Here is a 20,446-nt window from a genome sequence, read left to right as displayed (position 1 = left end):
CACAAAAGCGATTTCTATAATAATCCACCATTTTAACTTTTGGTAAATATGCATCGGAATATCTTTGCTTATAATAAAGTATTTAAAATAATATCTTTGTTTTAATTTGTTGTCTTCTCTGACGCTTTGCACCCTATGCAGTACACATTCCACAAACACATTAACTATGTACAATGGTAACATCCTATGATAGAAGAGAAGGCCCTGAGAATAATTCTCTGCAGGTTAATAAAATTATCGCAGCGACCGTTGGAAGAGGCCTTGCAGTGGGAATCTTTTGGCCGAGAAGAAGAAAAATCTATGACATAACATAGTTTGTTTATAATTTCGTATCAAAAAGAAGTATAGTAAATATTGAAGGGACTTTGCAATATACTAAATATTAAAGAAATAATCCGTACATAAATCTAGTGAGGACCACGATCTGGTAAACCCCACTAGGTGGTTCGAAGACATAGTAATTGGACACCAGCTGGACGCGAGCAGCAAAACCGGCCATCGTGGCGATCTTAGAGGAGACCAATGTTTTTCAGTGGGCGCCGATCGGAATGACCTGTACATGGAAGATGTTCACATTTGTAATGAATGGATATCTCTGGAACCATATGAAGGTTTAGAGATCAGAAATTTGACAGGAATATTCGTTTCGACGATTAGACGTCAGTTAATGAATTTTGATAAATTCTATCTGTAAGACAGGCGTACATTTATTAGGGGGACCGAAAAGTGACGTTTGTGTCGACATATTTTACAGAAAAACCTATTGATTTTTACCGCTTCGGCATTGAAAATTTATATACTAGAAGACAAAAAGGTTGTTGATAACGGAGGTAAATATATTATTGATTACAAATAAAAACTTGTTAAATGCAGTCGAGTCAATTTAACTTAAGCAAGCTCCATTACTTTCCGATACGCCCAATAGTTATCTATCTATAGCGAGCCAGCAGGGGCGCTTCTAGCTAGTGAAGCGCCCGTGTGCAATTAAACCCAGGTGCCCCCTAGGCCGGACCCCCTCTCCCCCCGCAGCTATAACATTTACTTTGCCATCAAGAAAGTTTTTTCATATTTCAATAAGCTATTTTATAAGTAGGTATAGCTTACAGTATAGTATTAGTTACGGTCTTTCTTATGACGCAGAATAACACATTGTTTTTATGCCTCTAGCACTATCTTTTGGCCTGTATCTCCTTTGCGAAACTAAGCGGCGAACCGCGATAGACGATGATGTTCCAAGACGATGCTCTTAGCTGTCTGGAACGCCGCGGCGCTCGTGTGCATTGCACACCCTGCACTTTAGGATAAGTCGCCCCTGTGAGCCAGTTAATAATAAAACTAATAATTCGTGTCATTTTTATTGTTACTGAATACACAAACTTGTTTACAGTAAAGGGTTTTAATAAATAAACGCAAAACCACTGACAAATTTTCATAATTTCAACTACAAATAAAGAGTATACAATAATAAATATTTGAATAACATTAAGAAACTCCCTCCGATTTACAGCAATATTTAATACAAAACTATTAATAAAATTTATTATATTTCTTAGCGCTTTTACTTTTGCGTTGGCCAAAATTCATTGTACTTAGTAAGAAAGGTTTTTTTCAGTTCCGAATTCCTCGCCTGCTGGTCTTTCTCTTTACTCAATGTCTCGATGCTTTGGCCGACGCACAAGTCTCCGGTGAAGTGAATAATCACGACTTGCGTGTTGAAAGAGACATTCTTGTCCTGCGTGTGCTTTGTATAGTTGCTTTGCGACTCCAAGTCCATCTCCAAGGATACGATTTCTCCGGCTGAAAAATAATTTGTATGTCTTTTCTTGCCTACATTTTTCAATGAAAGAAACTTTTTAATTTACAGTTCCTAAAATTAAGCACTCGTACTTAGTTGACTCTTTTAGTTAGTTTACGCTTAAAATTAGTTATTCTTATAGTTTTAATTAAGCATTCCTATAGCTTATAGAAATATTAAAGACGTTAGAAATTAGCGAGCCTTAACTATTCTCTCGTCGTCGTCGTGGTTTCAATCCTTAGGCGATAGGGGATATATACCCGCTACCTAATCAGCGAGCACCGACCGATGTCAAAAAATTCGCTTTGAATACAAACGAATGTCTTCGAGCAATGGCTAAAGCTTAGCGAGATTATAACGCGCGACTGTGGGAACTTCCCTGATATAATTCCTGCGATTATATAAATAAGCATCTAATTCAATATCAATGAAGCTAAGCGTAATGACTTTTCGTATCGATCATGCGGTATATTTGACATAAGTTATTTGAATCAGGATATGGAATCTCTTTCTATTCCAGGGGCGGTTAATCTGTAGTGCAGGGTATGTATCGCACGCCTTGTGTTGTAAATTCTATGGGCAGCGAAACAGAAATCCAATCCATTTCGCTTCTATTTCGCTGTCGTTAAACTTCAAACACAAGACGAAACATGGACTATCACGCTTCGTCGCTTAGTTTCGCAACAGAGATGAGCTATAGGCATAAAAACAATAAGTGTTATTCTGCCATCATAAGAAGACCGTAACTAATACCACTCTGTAAGCTATACCTACTTATAAAATAGCTTGTTGGAATATGAAAAAACTTTCTTGTTACAACGGCAAAGTTAATGGTTATAGCCGGGGGGAGGGGGGGTCAGGCCTAGGGGGCGCCAGGGTTTTATTGCACACGGGCGCTACACGAGCTGGAGCCGCCCCTGCTTTACCCTTTAGGTTCTCATATAAAAGCATTAAGTCCACCATTGCACGTACGAAGAGTAAATAAATAAAATTTAACACCTGCATTATAGTCTTCGGGGTCGTGCGCCGGGGAATCGCCCGTGCACTCTAGCCCGCTGCGATTGTCCTTTAGTATACCTCTTGTCGTAGTCAGCTTGCTAATCACTTTCTCGTTGCTTTTCGTGCTCTGTTCCATCTTATGTTTGTCTATATTTCGGAGAAATTTCTTCATCTGAAATATAATTCTCTTATGGCTATATGATAAAGAAACTGTCGTGGTTAAGACGGATGTGATCTTTACAGCGGCTAACAGCAGCTATGCCAACTAAAACTATCCAAGTCCGCGAAATCATTTGGACTACTTCACACAGTAATTTTACTTTCAGTTATAATATAACCTTATTTCTAAACTTCTTCATCATCATATCAGTCTATAGACGCCCACTGCCAGGCATAGGCCGCCTCCAAAGACTGCCATGATGCCTGGTCTTGCGCTGCTCGCATTCAGTGACTTCCCACGATCTTGATTATGTTGTCGATCCAGCTAATGTGAGCCCTACCCACGCCGCTTTCGGCCTCAACGGCTATCGCGTTGTGCCATGCCCATTGCCACATAAGACGCGCAATTCTGCGAGCTGCATCGGTGTACCATGGTTTTTCTGCAGACCTCCACAAGGCTGATTTAATCTTGCAGCGAAGCTCCGAGCCTAGCCCTCTTCATTACTCTCTAGGTGACCTTACGCATTATTATACTACCTATTTGTAGGTAAGCCGTCTCTGAATCTTAAATCATCACAACAACACTCGCTGGTCAAAAGCCATGATCTTCCGACATATTTTCGAAAATATGTCGACAGAAGTTCTAATTGTCCAAAATACAGATATAGACAGTAAAAAATAAATAAATAGGCTAATTATATGACGATTTACTAAAGTGCCACCGAAACTGGTGTATCGCGCCTTAGGCGCATATGCTTGTTTTTCTGAGCGTTTCCGGTAACACTATATGAAAAAAATAAGCACGGTGGTATATCTTACTGTTTTAGAAATCTTTTTAGGTGGATCCTGATATGTCATTTTAGGTTCGCCAGGATTACTTCCTACGACATGAAGAGTGTTTTTGGGTATATCGAAGTCTGAACGAACAGGCGCTTGAGCTTCAACAGCTTCTTTGTAGCGACCTGGCCCAGTAGTAGATTTACTATTAGTCGGTACATACGGTCTTCCGGTAATATCTTTAGTTAATTTTCCAATGGCCGGTTTCGATTTTACAAATTTTTGATCTCGCTTTGTAGGTATGTCATCGTCGTTCGAGAAACTTTCTTCGGACGTCGAAGGGAACACTTCGTTTAGACTGATCACTTCCACGTTGCATTCTTCGAGGCTTGATTGACTTCTGGCATTTTGTATTTGACATAGCTGATCCGTTGAATGAATACTGATAAAAGATTTCTGTGCCGAGTCCAATGTGGGATCTTCATCCGTTGTTGAAGACTTCTTTGTTACAGTTACTTAAAAAAAGTAAATCAGTGTTTAGTTATGAATTTTTTTCTTAATTTTATTTAAATTTAAGAATTTTATAGCCGACTGTTTAAATACATACCGGCATATATACAGTTTTCTGTATTATTACTATCAATTACTTCACCTATAAATAATAATAATTTCAATTATTCCTTTGATATCATACACATTTATAGATGTCATAAAACTTACCTCCATCCTCAATTCTGTTTTTTATTAAAGTTTCTATTGATTCTATATCAGATAATTTGTGTGCATTCTTCGAATGTGACATATTTTAACAATAAATTTCAATATGTAAACTTTGTCAAATGTCTTTCCATTTTTCTCTTTATCTTTCACCATTGGCTGTTCCAATTTCAATATTGATGTGTCAAATTTTAACGTAACACCTCGTTTGTTATTTATTTTTTATAATCAACTTTGTGCAGTCGTTAATAAACAGCGATCGTCAGAGAACGAAAATATTTGCCGGAACGTGGTTGCCACACGAGAATATTTCGGTCCCAACGGCTGAACGAGTGACGTGTCCCTCCCACTATTACTTCAGACGAGCAATTTCTCGAGCTACATCTGTGATGTTAGCTCTGCTGTTCATCTCATTTCTAAAATGATTTCGTAGAGAAACTCCGAGTATAGTTTTCGGTTCATGGAAGTCGCCTTCATTTCTTATGTAAATATAATTTTAGTTACGAAAGGGACTAACATATAGCTATGTAGTAGTGCTTCATAGCGAAAGTAGCTATATATTAGTCCCTTTCTTTGTAAGGATGAACTTCCGCAAGGTAACGCCTGAAGCTATTAGATAATTAATTTTATGAATAATTCACTGAATTCACGACGTCAACTGAATATGATAATAAAAATACCGCATAAAGAATTATTTAAAAGCACGTTAATGAATTTCATTTTTATTTTAATATTTCTATTAAACCGTCCAGTAATATTATTTTGCTTAAAGCGACTGCGCTTTTTTACACAAAAAACTTAAATGTTTAATCAATACCACTCTATGGCAGAAATAATTACTAACTATAAAATCAAGTGCATGTGAGTAATAAAATGAAATACGTAGTAATACTGAAAATAACTGTTATATTTCATAAGTACAAGTTATCATTGAATAATACACTAAATAAAACAGTATAAAAATAACAAAACCGATTCAAATGATCACTGCTTATTCGGAATACGTTGACAAAGTATATGATAAAAGCAAATATAACTTACAATAAAACATTGATACATGTAAAAATAACGTTACCGGCAGTAACAATCTAACTGTTCTAATATTTAGTTAATAAAACAATATCATATTACATTGAGATGTTCATGGGAATAAGGCAATCGGATTTACAGTCTTTTATTAATGGCAGTATTATATTTTATTAAATTTGCTCTAAATATAACTATTTTATACACCAATAAGCTCGTAATCAAAAGCAGTTTTAAATGGACATTTAATAAATCCATATGTAGAATATTTTACTTATTAAGAACGTTTACTTATGGTGTATTAAGTCTTCTGAATTTGGATGAGGGTGTATTGTTTTGATTTGTGTAATTTAAAAAATTACAATTCGTCATGAAATAATTGTCGAATGTCGAAATGTAAATGAGTATAATATCCGTATCTTAACCGTATTGCGTTTAAACATCTTCAATTTTTTGAGATCGTATCAACCAGAGTAATGTTTAAAATTAAAGATTATGCATAGCCCAGGTTTCAATTATATATAAATAAATATATAATTTAATTATAATAAAATAGTTGCAAAATTTAATAAAAAGTGAAAGTTATTGCATTTGGCAGTAGCTGGCATATACACAAACCTGTGTATCTTTAAAAAAAAAACAATTTTTTAGTTATCTAACATTGATTAGTGAGAAATAAACACAGATCTAAACCCATATTTGCCTATAATTGTAGCATTTACGTAATGATAAAGTGCTTTCGCGGTGAAAACATTTTGGAGTTTAAACTAAACAAATAAAGCAAACTTCGAAAACAAGTCTTTTTTCAATATATTAGTAGCTCATTAAAGCTATACCAATGATTAAATAGCTAAATTATATATAATTATAGGCAAATATGCATTCGAATATTACGTTCTTGGAAATAATACATAAAATTTCTTACACATTTTCCAATTAGGCATTAATGCAAGACCTAGGAAATTACAAAAAATTAATTAATTTAATGATATTTAGACATGTACGTAAAGGTGTACAAAGGTTACTCTACCGAATTAACCTTTGTTGGATTAGTCGCTGCTCGATAATGTAAGATATGTTGTCAGATAATTTTATTTTCAAATTTTATTCTGAAAAATATGCATCAAAATATCTACAAATATATTATTGCGTTCATTAAAAATTAATAATATTTAATTCCATTGCATTAGTTAAATAGAAAAAAATGAAAAATTATTCCACATATGTAACAAATATAATATTTGTAACAATGTAAATAAATAATTAATCCATATGCATGTTAAATAATTAAAAGAACTCACAGCAAGTATATAGAAATCATTTTTTTAAGTTTGGAATTTATTTATGAAGTTAACTTACTATTACTTATGTTACTTGATAATGATTAACTAAGTATTTAAAGTATAAAATGAACTATTTAGGCAGAAATTCAAATGACGCTAAAGACACATAAATTTTTATAAACACGCTATGTTTTGTAACTAAATATTTTTTAAATTACATTTGGGTTGCAGCATTCATTACTTTTATTTTATAAGCCAAAAATTTTTGAATTTTCTTAGTATAAATTTTATGTCAAATATCAATTTCAACCAAAAATGGGTTCATTTTTTATAAATAAAATTCATTTAGGTCATTGGTCTGTTTGACGCCACAAAAAGCCATTTTTCTTATTGGATTTGGTAGAGAAGCAGATATATACTATCGCATAAATCAATGTCAAGTCGAAGCCGAGAAGGGCAGATAGTTGCGAACCTCGAAAATAAAAAACATTAATTGAGTCAGAGTTATAACTAAAATTAAGTTAACCTTATGTGCTGTTATGTTTTTCTATCATGTTTTTACTTTTTGAAATAATTTTAGTTTTTGTGTTACTATGATACTGTTAAAGGCAAACAAAAATTCATATAAGGGAAATAGACCTTTAATTTTATTTTCTTTTCATACGTTAACTAGCCCTGCTAAAAAAACTACCCAATCGGCGGATTTCTGTTTGACGTTGATTTATGGGAATGCATATATCCAAATTTGGAGTAAGCTTATCGGTGACAAATTATACTTACAGGAAAATAAAAAGAAGTTGCTACGTGCTACATCATGTGCTTGTTCTCATCATAATATAACAGATTATCTCCTCTATAACCAAACAATGAAACTTTACGCTTCCATATTTTTCCATATATTTTGTACACAAATAAGTGTAGTTTGTTATAAAATGTTTTAAAAAGTAGTAATTTAACTATTATCGTCTATTTAATAGACTAGAAGCCGGGATGCGGGAAATTAAATTTAATGTGAAACAACCTTAATATGAAAATAGGTGACATATCTCAAAAATGCATTTTAAGATTTCAGGATTTTTTGTTTACACATTATTCGCTTATCTTTACATAAATTAATATTTGATTTCATAGTAATTTAGTAAGAATACTTTTATAAGAGAAGCATAAATTTCTTGTTATTTCTAACATTCCACTATGAAAATAATATTTTTCACATTTAACAGTTGAGTAATTTTTTTTCTCGTAAAACTTTTGTGTAACTTAAAAATTCCTGAACATTTAATCTAATCACATTCTTCAACAAATTTAATAGAAATAACATAACATCCCTCAAAATTTGTTCGATTAATTTGCAAAAACAATACCCGAATAAACCTCAGTATTCTCATGAGTTTAAAATGAAAATACCTGCAGGTTGTACTTAAAGCCTCAGAAAGAGACTAGTTCTTTTAAAAAATAAAGACTGAATATTCGCTACACAGAGCTCTTTCTCTCTGATATAGATGACCGTTTACGACTCTGAATACTGCCAGACGACATTTTCCTTTTTGTCTCGGTATTGGGTCCGGGGCTGGAGGATTTACTGAAATTTGCACCCGCGCTGGCCATTCTATTGGCATTCTGTAGGTTTGATGTTTTTCTCCTGACTGAAGGCGAAGCTTCGACGTTGTTTAGCTTGGCGGAAGTGGTTTGTGGCTTCTGCTCGATGATCACGGGTTGCTGAAACTTCCCGACCGCGTTCCAGTGTTCGCGCTGCGCTTTCAGCGAATCACGCATCTTCTCTTTGGCTTCGGCATTGTCCGCCAGCATTTGGTTGAGCATTTGTACAGTTTGGTATAAAGCGACTGGGCTGAGGAGTCCAAAATCGTGTAAGGAACACATGTGGAGTATAAAGTTTCTATAAAGATTTTTTTCTAACAATTCTTTGCCTTTCATTTGTAGGAACATCTGGCATGCCAGAGGTATTTGACAGTCGCCCACGTAGTTATATTTCATAACGTGCAGGTTCCACATCTTCATGAGCTCTTTCTCGCCTTCATTCACGTCTGTGAATTCGTCAATCATCATCATCGTTTTCTGTTGCAACCACAGCGGGTCTGTTTCACTTTCGGAATCTATGTCCAATTCGTTTGGGTATACCGGGAGACAGGTAATAGTGTGGTGATATAGTCTGAAAGCCATGACAGCATTTTAATTACAAATTGTATTTGCATATGTTTTAAAAAAACCTAGTTATGATTTTCCAAACATACAGAAAAGTTAATATAAGCAATATACCTGGTTCAAAAAGAACGAATTTCTTGTCTACTAGGGAGGCATTTAATAAAAAAGATGCATAATTTTAAACTTTAGCTCTGATTGTTATAAAACTTGTCTAGATTTTTTTGGTATATTGTTAATTACTTAAAATGTATTTTATGAAAATATTCCCACAAAAGTCAGTGACCCGAATTGTGTGATGAATAGCTTTTAATATAACTAAACTATACTTACTAACTATCGACCTATACTTTGGTGTCGGTCCACCTAATGTTATTGTTTTACTGTAAATCATTCAAATGATTAACATCTGCTAAAGCTAAATCTCAATAGAACTTTTTTTCTATATTCATAATTAATTTGATACTATGTAGTGATAAACCTGAATGCGTATATATAATATGTTATTGACAGTAAAAGCCACTTTTATAGCTTACGTCATTTCTGGGAACAACTATTTAAAGAGATTTCTTTGATTTGTGACATAAGTATGTAGTGATTAGTAAGGTTGAATTGGTTTGTAATCACTTAATTATTTAAAGGAATAGACAAAAATTAACCTAATGGCGTCTTACCCACGCGGCGTCTACCTATTTGTGGTCGCCACTCGAGAAACTTTCGGACCCAAATAATTATTAGGTGTTGAATATTCATATTGCGAGAAGTCGGATTCATGCAGCGCAAAACTAATTATCATGGCGATCTTTGGGGGAGCCTTTGTCTTGCAGTAGGCGTCTATCATGATCATCAACACGATGAGGATGATTAAATACTCTGAATGGATACTGACCGGTTGTGTCCAGTGAGATAAGGTCGTTGAGAGTCCGCATCTGCGTCATCTAGCTCTAGGAACTCGGCGAGGCTCTGTCGCTTGGTGCGTCGCGGGCGGGGCCTGCACACCAGCACGTGCGTGAGGGAGGCGCGACGCGTAGGCCCCGCGCGTGGTCCACCCCCGCTGGCGCGGCCCTGAGCCGCGATCAGGTCATGCGGCGAGCCCGTGTACGAGCCGTCGTATAACTCGTTGATTGACACGTCGATACGTGCACCGCCCGGAATCGGCTGCGCAAATTAATATATTCATTAATTAATAACACCAGCTAATTTAACAGTTCCATATACTTAGTCTTAATATAACATTTGTAGAATGTTTATGGGTTATATGTTACTAACCATCACATTGTGGGTGCAAATGGTTGGTTATATTATTATGACACAGCTAAATTTTGATGGAAAAAACATTGAACATAACTCTTTTTTTTTCACAATTTTTTTAAATACCCTAATTAATATTAGCCAAATTTAAGTTTTTATTCACTAAGTTTCAATTAAAAATTTTATCATGATTTAGGATATAGATATAACATGTATGCCCACAACCTAATGTGTACATTACGAAACAACAATATTTTCAAGGGAAAATATTTTATCCCTTCTTTAAGCATCGTCTTATTCATGATTATCATTTCAGTTGTAGGATGTCCGCTGTTTAATATAGCCCTCCCCCAAGTATTTTCAATATGACAAGTTAAAACAACCAGTCGTCTTTTAATGTCTGTAACAAGGTCTACTTTCCACCTCATGGCTGGACATCCTGTGCTGCGCTTGGTGGTCTGTGGCCTTTTCTTCAGAAACTAAGACCCCGTTGTGTTTTGTTAAAAAGTGCGTTGAAAGTTTGTACTTTTTAAAAGAGAGTGGTGAATACATAAGATTTAGAGAACCCATGCTTTAATTTAAAAATTTGTAAAATGGATTTCAGTTACTACGACGAAAATTTGTCACAAGTAATTCTAGTTTTATTAACATATAATTAAGAAAAATGCTTTTCCAAAAATATTCTAATAATTGTACGAATTTATTAAAAACGATATTAATCACGTTTCTTATTGTTTACTATATATATATATGAACAAAATAGAAACATATATACATATATATATATATATATATATATATAGAGAGAGAGAAAACAATTATTGTCATATGTTATTTTTAAATACTAAAAATATTAAAAATTGGCTTTATATATGGTCTGGAATTCTTACAAAATATGTAAAGTTGAACCGAGAGTGGCAAAGCTTCAGATGTTTCAGCAGCGAGTAGAGGGCGCCACAATCGAGGGAACACCATGGACAGTGGAGGTCATCACATGCTTCAGTTTGTTGCCTAGAATTGTTATTGTACAAGAACTGGTAGATAATTTGCTGTCTTTTGCCTTCTGCATCATTGGATTCACTTTTTGATTTATCACCTGAAAATGAAAATATTTACTCATAACTTAGCCATTATAAGGTTCATACTTACTTCACTTTCTATAGTACTCTTATTAAAAAGGGATTGGAATATACTATTTTTAGTGTAAATCCAATCAGGAAGAAGGAGATCCATAGACAAATGACAGTAACTGCATCGCCTGGTGGATTGGCAAGTTTAAGTAGCAGTAGGTAGACCACATAGCATGCAGAACAAGTGGGAGCCCCCAACTGGAAGACCCAACCTTAAGGTTTTGTAGTGGAGTCCTTGGACGGTTAAGCGTAATATCATAGTGGCCGGATAACCTAGCTAAGGTCCTTAAAAGACGATGGATGCAGGTCACTTCCTACAGGTTTTATTGAAACTCTATGAATGTGGCCCTTGTCCAGTTATGGACATTTTATTGCTGAATTTATGATGATAACTTAGGATAAATAAGTTGCTTACAAGTTGCTTATAGTTTAAATATTTGAAGTCTCTTAAATATGTATTAGAGGGTCCGGAAAGTGATGTTGCTCTCCTTAGTTACATTCACATGACTACATTTTTAACAAGTTTCTATTTCAACTAACAATATATTCACCTTCGTTATCAACAATCTTTTGCCTTCTAGTATACAAATTTTCTATGGCAGAGCAGTAAAAATCAATGGTTTTTTCTGTAAAAAATGTTGACAGAAACGACATTACTTTCTGGCCCCCCTTATACATATAAATATGTTACATTTATTTTTGGCTACAGATTTACATTGTTTATAAACATTTAAAGCTTTAATAGTCGAGCATGTTATAGTACTAAAGGTTTTAGAACCTCAGGTAGTCAATAAGGATGTGCTCAAATTCTATTAAAGATATTATTAAAATTTTACCATTTTTGACATCATTAGAATGACATTTTTGTGAGGAGAGTCTATCTTTACTTGATCCATCTTTCTTTACTCCATTGGCTTCACTCAATTGCTGATACAACTTTGGTCTGTTCACTAACCCATTCGTTGGTTCTTGACTCCAACTTAATTTAAGCTTTAGGAGAGGTCTTACTTTAAATATGTCAAATGGATTTGTTTCAGATTGCACATCATTTTCCTAAGAATGAAAATATTATTGAGTACATATTCTACAGATAACATAAATATTACTGCACAACCATGCCATGTTTACTTACATTAGGTATTGTTTCCCACTGTGCCATTAAGGCTTTATGAGGAGATCTTGCAATAGTAGCACTTCTGCTGCCAGGGGTAGCGTCATGTAGCACCAAATCATACTCACCATTTGTTAGAAGGCAACGGTTGTGTTTGTCATAAACAATTAATTCACTACCATAAAGCTTACTCCATTTGTTCTCAGTTGGTGTTGAATTTAAGTGTTCAGCAGATTTCAGACGTTTCGTTAATGGTTCTAAAAATAACAGGTTCAATGTCTTACCTTTTTTGGTAAATAGATAATAATTTCAGTTAATTTTAAGTTATTAAATTTTTTTGGTATTTAAGCTTAAGTGTTTGATTTATGTTAGAACAGTTTTAGTACAAACCAACACTAAAAGTGTTACATAAACCTTAACAAAAGTTATTAAAGATGCAAAAAAAAATTACTTTAAGATAAATTAAAATAATGGATACTGTATATCTGTCAGGAAAATGTATTATGAGTTAGATCTCTAAAATGAGTTATGAATTTATTGTAATATAAATCATCATGTCTTTATAAACATTGCCCTATGATTGGTATAAAACACAATGAGGCAAAATCTAAACAAATACATTTAATATTCAGAGTGTTCCAGAAATTAATATCAAGCCAAAATTAAGTGCAAAAGCAGTGGCCATTTTTAGAAAACCGGAAAAATCTAGTACTTGGATTCTTTTTTAAAACAAGGTGTTAATGAGATATATTCTTTTTACTATATAATTTGTAAGAAATTGCATAATCCTTTTAAAATCCCTTGTTTATGTAAAGGTTACTAATGATAACATGAAAGTGAAAATAAAATAGAAAAATAAAATTTGTAAACATAGTAATCCAAGGATTATCTTTGAGTGATTATAGAAATTATCGTAGAAATTATTATCTTATTTTGAATGACAATTTTTTTTAAAAAATAAATGGTTTTATGTAATTAGCCATCACTTGCCTACTGCACTTGTTTCAAACTGATTTATGCAACATGCTGTATAATAATAATATAAATTATTTGTTTAAAAGTATTTTCTGTTATGAGAATTCATTATTCTTCTTCAAACTTATCATGTACATAATTTTATTGTTTGCATTATACATTATTCTGGAGGAAAATTCAATAAAAAAGTGTACCATCATTTGGTATCAAAAATTCACAAGCTCAAAATACAAGAAAACTTATCAACCAAAAATTACTTTTACCAAACATTAAAAGACTTATAAAGTACTGTCTTCAAACAAATACAATTTAATTTAAAGTCAAAACACCTGATAAAACCATTTACATTGAAAGCAACATTGACAAATTGATTAATTTGATGACATACCATCAGTATCACCATTGGTAATTTCTGTAGAACTTGTAGCTCCATTTGTGCTACCACTCCCTGATGCTCTTGTGACAGTAACCCTTAGCATGAGCATATATGATTTGACATTGGGTCCCTGAGAAGGACTGAATGTGTCACTTGAAATACTAACAGCAGATGCCATTGCAGGTGGCTCTGAAGTTGAAGGGTTTAGTGGAACTGAACAACTACCAACCTGCAAGTCATAAATTGTTTTTAAGTAAATAATGAACATTAAAACAAGGCAAATAAAGATGTTCATACCCTGTAAAATTATTAGTTTTTACTTACAGAAACTTCAAATATTGCAGATGAACTTTCTTTCCTTTTTTTGTGGCAAATCTTTAGTAACAGTGTTTCAACTTTTACTTGATACTCTCTGGGGTCGTCTAAACTTTTGTCGTAAAATCCTAGAAAAGTAAGCGTCATGTAACCGCCTAAACTGTTTGGTTGTATTTCCGTACTCTTTTTCAGCGTTATTTTTTCTAGCAACGAGTCTACCTTGAAACCGATACGACTTTTGTTACTTCTTGACATTCTTCGTTTCATATATGATAATGTTCTATTAAGAAAAATTGGCTGTAAGAAAGTGAGAGGAAATTATGTATTAAATATGCCAGATTGCTCCGAATTGATTTTTAAAATAGGTTAAGCGTACCGATAACATGTTACGTGTCCGTAGGAATCTATATATTTGTGTTGGCTCTGAAAAACAAAAGGAATACACATACATTTTCGATAATGCTCAAATTAACTAGAGGTGAACGCTTTCTTAATAAACGCTACTTTTATAACTTACTTTCAAACGCTTGTAAAAACAGTTCATGATCAGCTTGTAAGTGATCTAATTTAGAGTTCTTATTTGTTTCACTATCTTTATCGCGCTTTTTAGGAGGCATTTTTTTGTTTTAATCGAATTAATCCTAAAACCGCCAAGTTCATCAGTTCGTTGACTTGACAGCGTCAGGTCACACCATAGATAATGTATATATTTCTAGTATGTTGAAAGTACAGTATTATTAATTCTTTTTTGTAATAATCTATATGGATCAAATTCAATGTTATAAAAATATAGCGTGTGAATGCTTAAAGACCTTAATTACGAATAATGAAAAAGAAAAATTGTTATTTAAAGAGCGAAAATAAATTCAATTTAAAAATAGACAACAGGCAAACTTAAATTGATAAGTGTCAAACGTATATACACATTGTTAAGATTAATTTAAAGAATAACAACTTATTTCAACAATTAAAATGAAATAATGAAAACGTCCCATGTAGATATTAGTTACATAAAGAAACGCTTGAAGCAGCTACAAATAATTGGATTACAAAAAGGGTTACAGAAGTGTACTTTAGAACAATTTAATTATATTTGTAATTTAACCGAAGAAGAAATCACAGTTAAAGTAACAAGTACAAAAACTATATTAACAGTTGCATTAATTTCAGTATTTATAGCTATTACCAGTATTTTGGTGCACAATGTATTAAGCGCTAGATGTCTAGTACCTGTAAATTATTTGGTGTGGGAAGCGACGCGGCCTCTCACTGATTGTGACTTTTGTGCAAATGTTACGAAACCAATTATATTACGGAATGTCACTCGGGACGATTTTAAAGTAAGGTTTGTTTTTATTTCGATGATATCTTAAAAGTTCAGTTTTTTAATATTAATTTCATTTACAGATAAATTCTTACACATCAAAACCAATTATTGTCAAAAATGCTATCAGTCACTGGAGAGCAATAAAGCAGTTTAACTATTACATGTTTAAGAGACTTTATGAACAGACTATTGGAAGTTATGAAACCTTTGATGAAGGTTGCCAATTTCTTAATTTTAAATCTGACCTGTTTTCTCTAAAAGAAGTTTTTAATATGCCAGAAGAAAGAATAAATAATAAACTAGGGCAAAAGCCTTGGTATGTTGGGTGGTAAGTTTTGCCTATACCCTGATGCAAGAAAATGTTTTTTACTTTAATGATATTATTGACACATTTTTGATTTGGACTGATTACTTCGCAGGACTATTTGTCATCCTGATATCAGGGCTAAGGTGAGAGAGTATTACAGTGTTCCCGAATTTTTGCCAGAAGATGCAGAGTTTCCAGAAACTGAAAATATATTTCTTGGATATGAAATTGGAGCAGTGATGCATGTAAATTTATTATCAATAATTTTAAATGAACAAAACTAAACTGTCATTTCTGGAAGATATTAAAATTTAATTATAGTTGCACAGTATAATTCTATACATGTTAATATAATAGGGGAATAATGAAGAATCTTTACATAATTTATAATTGTATTATCCAAGATTTTTGTTATAAACTGTGTTTAAATTTCCAGCTAGATTATATACCTCGCCTTATGTGGCAAGGCCAGATTAAGGGTAGCAAAATCTGGTCTATAGCTCCAGTTCCAGAATGTGAACACATGTGTCACAAATTTCAGTATTATGTAGAACCAGGAGATGTTGGTAAGTTTGATATTACATCCTCTTTTTGGAATAATTAAAAAGATTTCTTACATTTTCTTTTACCAGTAGGATGCTCAGAAAATTCTTTTTTGTATTAATATACAAAAAAATAATTTTAATGTATGATTATAAAGTATCAGAATATAATTTAAAAAAAAAAGATAAATCAAAGTAATTACATTAACTATTTTAGATTGTTGTTAATTTTATTGAGTAGAATTTGAGCTATTGTTAGACTTAGCCTTTAATTTAAAAGTTGAGTTTTTTTATGAAGTAATTATATTTATTTAATAACTTTTTTGTTTTCAGTACTATTGGACACTAGAGTCTGGTATCATGCAACAAGCATACCAAAGGGACAATTTTCTATAACATTACAGTCTGAATATGGTTAAGTATTTCTATATAACAATTAAGAGTACAAAAAGTATTATATACATATCAAAATGCCAAATATTTTACAAACTTTATTTACATTATTTAATTCTTATAAGGTGCCATTTTATGTAGGGACTACCACTTTAGGCTTATATTTTATTTATATGACTTATTAAAGTGTATTTTAATATCATGCAAATTATTTAATATTGGGATGGGTTTAATAAAAACAAATATAGTTTAAAACATTTTTTCATCTATTTCTATGTCGATATTAGTTGATGAAGACCTAGCTGGTGAAGTCAAATTGCAGACACGTGAATTACTAGTGATACAGAAACCATCTTTAAATTGTAACTTCATTCCAGCTAATTCTCCATCTTAATGACCAAATATTGTGAAGTTCACATAGAGATCAGGTTTAAAATATGAGGAGACAAAGATATCAGAGTTATTACGGATGCTTACCAATATTGCAGTAATGTTTAAAAAAAATTGTACTCAGCAAATCTGTACAGCTTAAAAAACTCGAATATGCATGAATTGCAAATTTACAATAGTAATAAATAATTTCTCTTTTGACCAGATACATGTCAGTAATTCAATGGACAATTTTAATTGACATGGCATAATGATATCACAAAAGAAACAGTACATACAGTATATAAGCAATACTTTATAAAGACTATATGTCTTGCTTACGACTGCCAATTAATAGAAACCCCTGCATTACAAAATTATATGCACAAAGATTATCAAAATCAGCCCAAATGGATAAATTTTGTTATACACAAAACTAAAGTTTGCGAGCCAGGGTTTCAAATAATGTTTCTATAATATTGCAACTACCCAACCAATAGCGTTTATGGAAAGATAGATAATAAATGGGCAGTAATTTGGGCAATGATTTATATTAGAAAAATTGCCATACACCAAGTACCGCATCCTTTATGGCTTCAACATATTGAGCTGGCACCCAGTACACCCAATACCTTGAAGCTTCTGTCGTTCCTAACTGAAGGCCCTACGAAAGAAAAAAAAGGTTTCAAAATCATTATGACAGCAAATTCCTACATTATAAAATACAAAACGCAAAAGACAAGTTAATAAACATTTTTATACAAGAGTAAATAACTAAGAATAATTTAAAAATACATTTGTGAATAAAAAAATAATGAATTTAATCAATTTTTATTAATCATAATTAAATGAATAGTTTACAAAATACTTACCATGATATGGTATTCTTCATGATCTTTGATGGGTTCTGAAGTTATACCTATGCAAAATAAATTATGTTAGCTTTTTGAAAAATATCAACATAGTGACAAACCAATGATGCATGCACACATACATTCTAATATGGAATTTCTAAGAATTTTTATGTATTCCAGTAGTAACTAAGTAATTTATGCTAAGAGATCCAGAGAGTTTAGAAATTCAAGCAGGTAAGAATAATTTATCTAAATATTGTCATTGATAATTCTTTTTCCCCATCATTATTACAGCCATAGGACATCCACTGCTGTAAACATGCTTTATTGTAGATTTGAAATAGGACCAATTGTCCTGCATCCAGTGATGTTGATGACTTTAGTGCTTTTTTATATGTTGGCATTTAAAGCTATAACAATTAGTAAAACACAAGTTCTTAAAAATAAACATTTTTGCAGTAACTAAGTTAAGCAAGCTGTTTTGAATTGCCATATTAGATATTCCACCAGTTTAGCCACCAAGTTAGGCACAATGGACCTTGAAAGTTGTCATATAACACAGATTAATTAAGATAATTCAAGAATACCCCAGAGAGGTGAACATGGCTGGACTGGTTGCTGTTATTAGTATCAATCCCCCTTTATAAGTAAGTTCTTAATCATTAGGCTATCACTACTCTTTTGGTTATATTTAGATAAGATAAAGTAATGATGTGTATCTATATTTTAAATCATGGCTTCCTAGCAGGGATGGTATTGTACCTTGGTGAACATTGAAAGTTTTTATGTGGACTAGCAAATGAGAAATGTGAAGTATGGCTATTATAATGACACAAACATATGTTAAGAAATCAAGAGATGATGAGATATTTTAGGGAAAAGGGTTGGGCATGGTTCTCTAGGCTGAGAAGCCACAAAGCCGGTTTAAGGAGTCTCCAAGAAATGCATTGGCAGTCTTCTTTATCTAAAAAAAACTCTTCTTTCTATTACTATTCTGTTAGCTGATATTCACTCTCTGACAGGTTATCGAGATTTTACAAGATTGTTGTGCTTTTTACCTTAAGTGTGTGGTCTATAGGTATATTTGCATATATGAATATAAAATAAAATGATACTTGCTTTTAATAGATGTCATGGCTAGTTTTTCAGTGCGTTCTTTAGTACCAACCCAAAGTTGGTCTTGTTCTGGCTTAAAAGTTAGTCTCACTTTACCTCCATGTTTATTTAACATTCCGCTTAGAGGAATTGGTGGCAATGGTTCCTGTAAAATGATGTATTTTAAATTATTTTAATAAATCTTAATTTTCTAATGTAGTAGAAATATAATGAGTAAAAAAGATTAGATAATAATGAACTTAATGTAAATAATACCTTTACTCCTTTTATTCCTGGCATGACATCAGGTGGAATACCTTTATCAAGTACTTTTCTATGGTTCTTTTGCACACAAAGCGGTTCTTTATTTGATTGACTATTTGATTTTTCTTCAGCTATTTCCTGGAATTTTTTTAGGATTCTTCATAAATTTATAAAAGAAAGAAAAGGAAATTGTAAATGTTCTATATTTAATGGCTCTATAGAGCTTCATATTATGTTTGTTACATACCTTTGGTGCACTTTTTACTGCTAATATGTCATCCATTTTTGACCCAACAAGCATAACTTTACCACCTTTTATAACTCCAGCTTTTCTGAGTGTCATAGTATCGCGGGCCATACCTTTGATTATTAACTTCTGTGCCGATTGTGGAACGCCACATATTCTTTCTAAATGAGCCTTTAATTCTAATATAGTAGCGTCATAAGCAAATGTTATGTCATGTTTGACTTTGTTAAAAACTACAGTAAATTCGACTTGTTCCGGAATTTCACAAACGACGGAGTCTTCGGTTGATTCTGATGTACATGCCGCTTTCTCTGCGGGAGCTTCAACAGGCACTTTTTCACTATCAGCATTATGTTTGTTTTCTATAACAGTCTTGGTTGTACCGTTTGATAACGTGTTTGGATCACAATTTTCTGTTGTATCACCTTTTCCTGATGCTAAAAAGAAATCGTGAGTTAGCAAAATTCTAGAACAAAAGACCTCGGTATACCGGACCACAAAGATGTCAAAAAGACGTGCGACGAAGAAATTAAATACCTATATTACGCGAAACTTACCGATATAATCCATATTTTCATAAGATTAAAAATTTCAGTTTAATATATTAAAAACCGATTGAAATTTCCGTTGTTTTGAAAAAATAATTAAAAATACTGCCGACTGGCTGACGTGAAGCAACAAATTTTTCGTCAATCGTCACCGGTAAACGAAGCGTTCAGAAATTACGCTGTTGGGGAAACTTAGTTATTTTTAAATTACATTTTTTAATATCGGGCGCAAGCTTAAATTTTATTTTTATTCATAAGTAATATGCGATGATAAATGTCGATTTATTCAGCACATTAAACTTTTTGGAATATTTTAATGTTTAGTTGATACACGTATCAAGAATCACGAATATGTCTCTATGGAAACCAAAATAAAACAAATTAATTTGAAATTTAAATAGTATTGTATTATTATATCTTTGAGAT

The 20,446-nt window shown here is 32.6% G+C and overlaps 4 protein-coding genes across 4 annotated transcripts; 1 reads left to right on the top strand and 3 right to left on the bottom strand.

Moving 5' to 3' along the window:
- Positions 1–1,489: 1,489 nt before the first annotated feature.
- LOC137919547 (uncharacterized) lies at positions 1,490–4,532 on the bottom strand. Its single transcript, XM_068762642.1, has 5 exons — positions 4,451–4,532; positions 4,338–4,382; positions 3,773–4,245; positions 2,795–2,966; positions 1,490–1,797 (listed from the first exon to the last, which is right to left on the bottom strand). The coding sequence occupies exons 1-5, from the start codon at positions 4,530–4,532 to the stop codon at positions 1,559–1,561; spliced, it is 1,011 nt and encodes a 336-aa protein (XP_068618743.1). The 3' UTR covers positions 1,490–1,558.
- Positions 4,533–7,962: 3,430 nt separating this feature from the next.
- Positions 7,963–14,741, bottom strand: Su(z)12 (Polycomb protein Su(z)12). The gene is made up of 9 exons (XM_068762657.1): positions 14,592–14,741; positions 14,451–14,497; positions 14,084–14,371; positions 13,772–13,988; positions 12,430–12,665; positions 12,134–12,350; positions 11,058–11,263; positions 9,806–10,074; positions 7,963–8,926 (listed from the first exon to the last, which is right to left on the bottom strand). Exons 1-9 carry the CDS (start codon positions 14,689–14,691, stop codon positions 8,230–8,232), a joined length of 2,277 nt encoding a protein of 758 aa, XP_068618758.1. The 5' UTR covers positions 14,692–14,741; the 3' UTR covers positions 7,963–8,229.
- Positions 14,742–15,001: 260 nt separating this feature from the next.
- On the top strand, positions 15,002–17,781 carry LOC137919562 (uncharacterized). Its single transcript, XM_068762658.1, has 6 exons — positions 15,002–15,414; positions 15,482–15,729; positions 15,821–15,953; positions 16,145–16,274; positions 16,584–16,664; positions 17,239–17,781. The coding sequence occupies exons 1-6, from the start codon at positions 15,055–15,057 to the stop codon at positions 17,250–17,252; spliced, it is 966 nt and encodes a 321-aa protein (XP_068618759.1). The 5' UTR covers positions 15,002–15,054; the 3' UTR covers positions 17,253–17,781.
- Positions 16,502–20,165, bottom strand: LOC137919563 (ubiquitin domain-containing protein UBFD1-like). Its single transcript, XM_068762660.1, has 6 exons — positions 20,030–20,165; positions 19,473–19,909; positions 19,238–19,363; positions 18,986–19,127; positions 17,885–17,931; positions 16,502–17,676 (listed from the first exon to the last, which is right to left on the bottom strand). Exons 1-6 carry the CDS (start codon positions 20,040–20,042, stop codon positions 17,566–17,568), a joined length of 876 nt encoding a protein of 291 aa, XP_068618761.1. The 5' UTR covers positions 20,043–20,165; the 3' UTR covers positions 16,502–17,565.
- Between the last annotated feature and the right edge of the window lie 281 nt (positions 20,166–20,446).

The sequence above is a fragment of the Battus philenor genome, unplaced genomic scaffold (genome assembly GCF_028537555.1).
Source record: "Battus philenor isolate CCGP_79_NKW_IND1 unplaced genomic scaffold, ilBatPhil1.0.hap1 SCAF_16, whole genome shotgun sequence".
Taxonomy (NCBI): domain Eukaryota; kingdom Metazoa; phylum Arthropoda; class Insecta; order Lepidoptera; family Papilionidae; genus Battus; species Battus philenor.
Note: the sequence above shows the minus strand (reverse complement) of the source record. Positions and strands in the feature narration are given on the sequence as shown.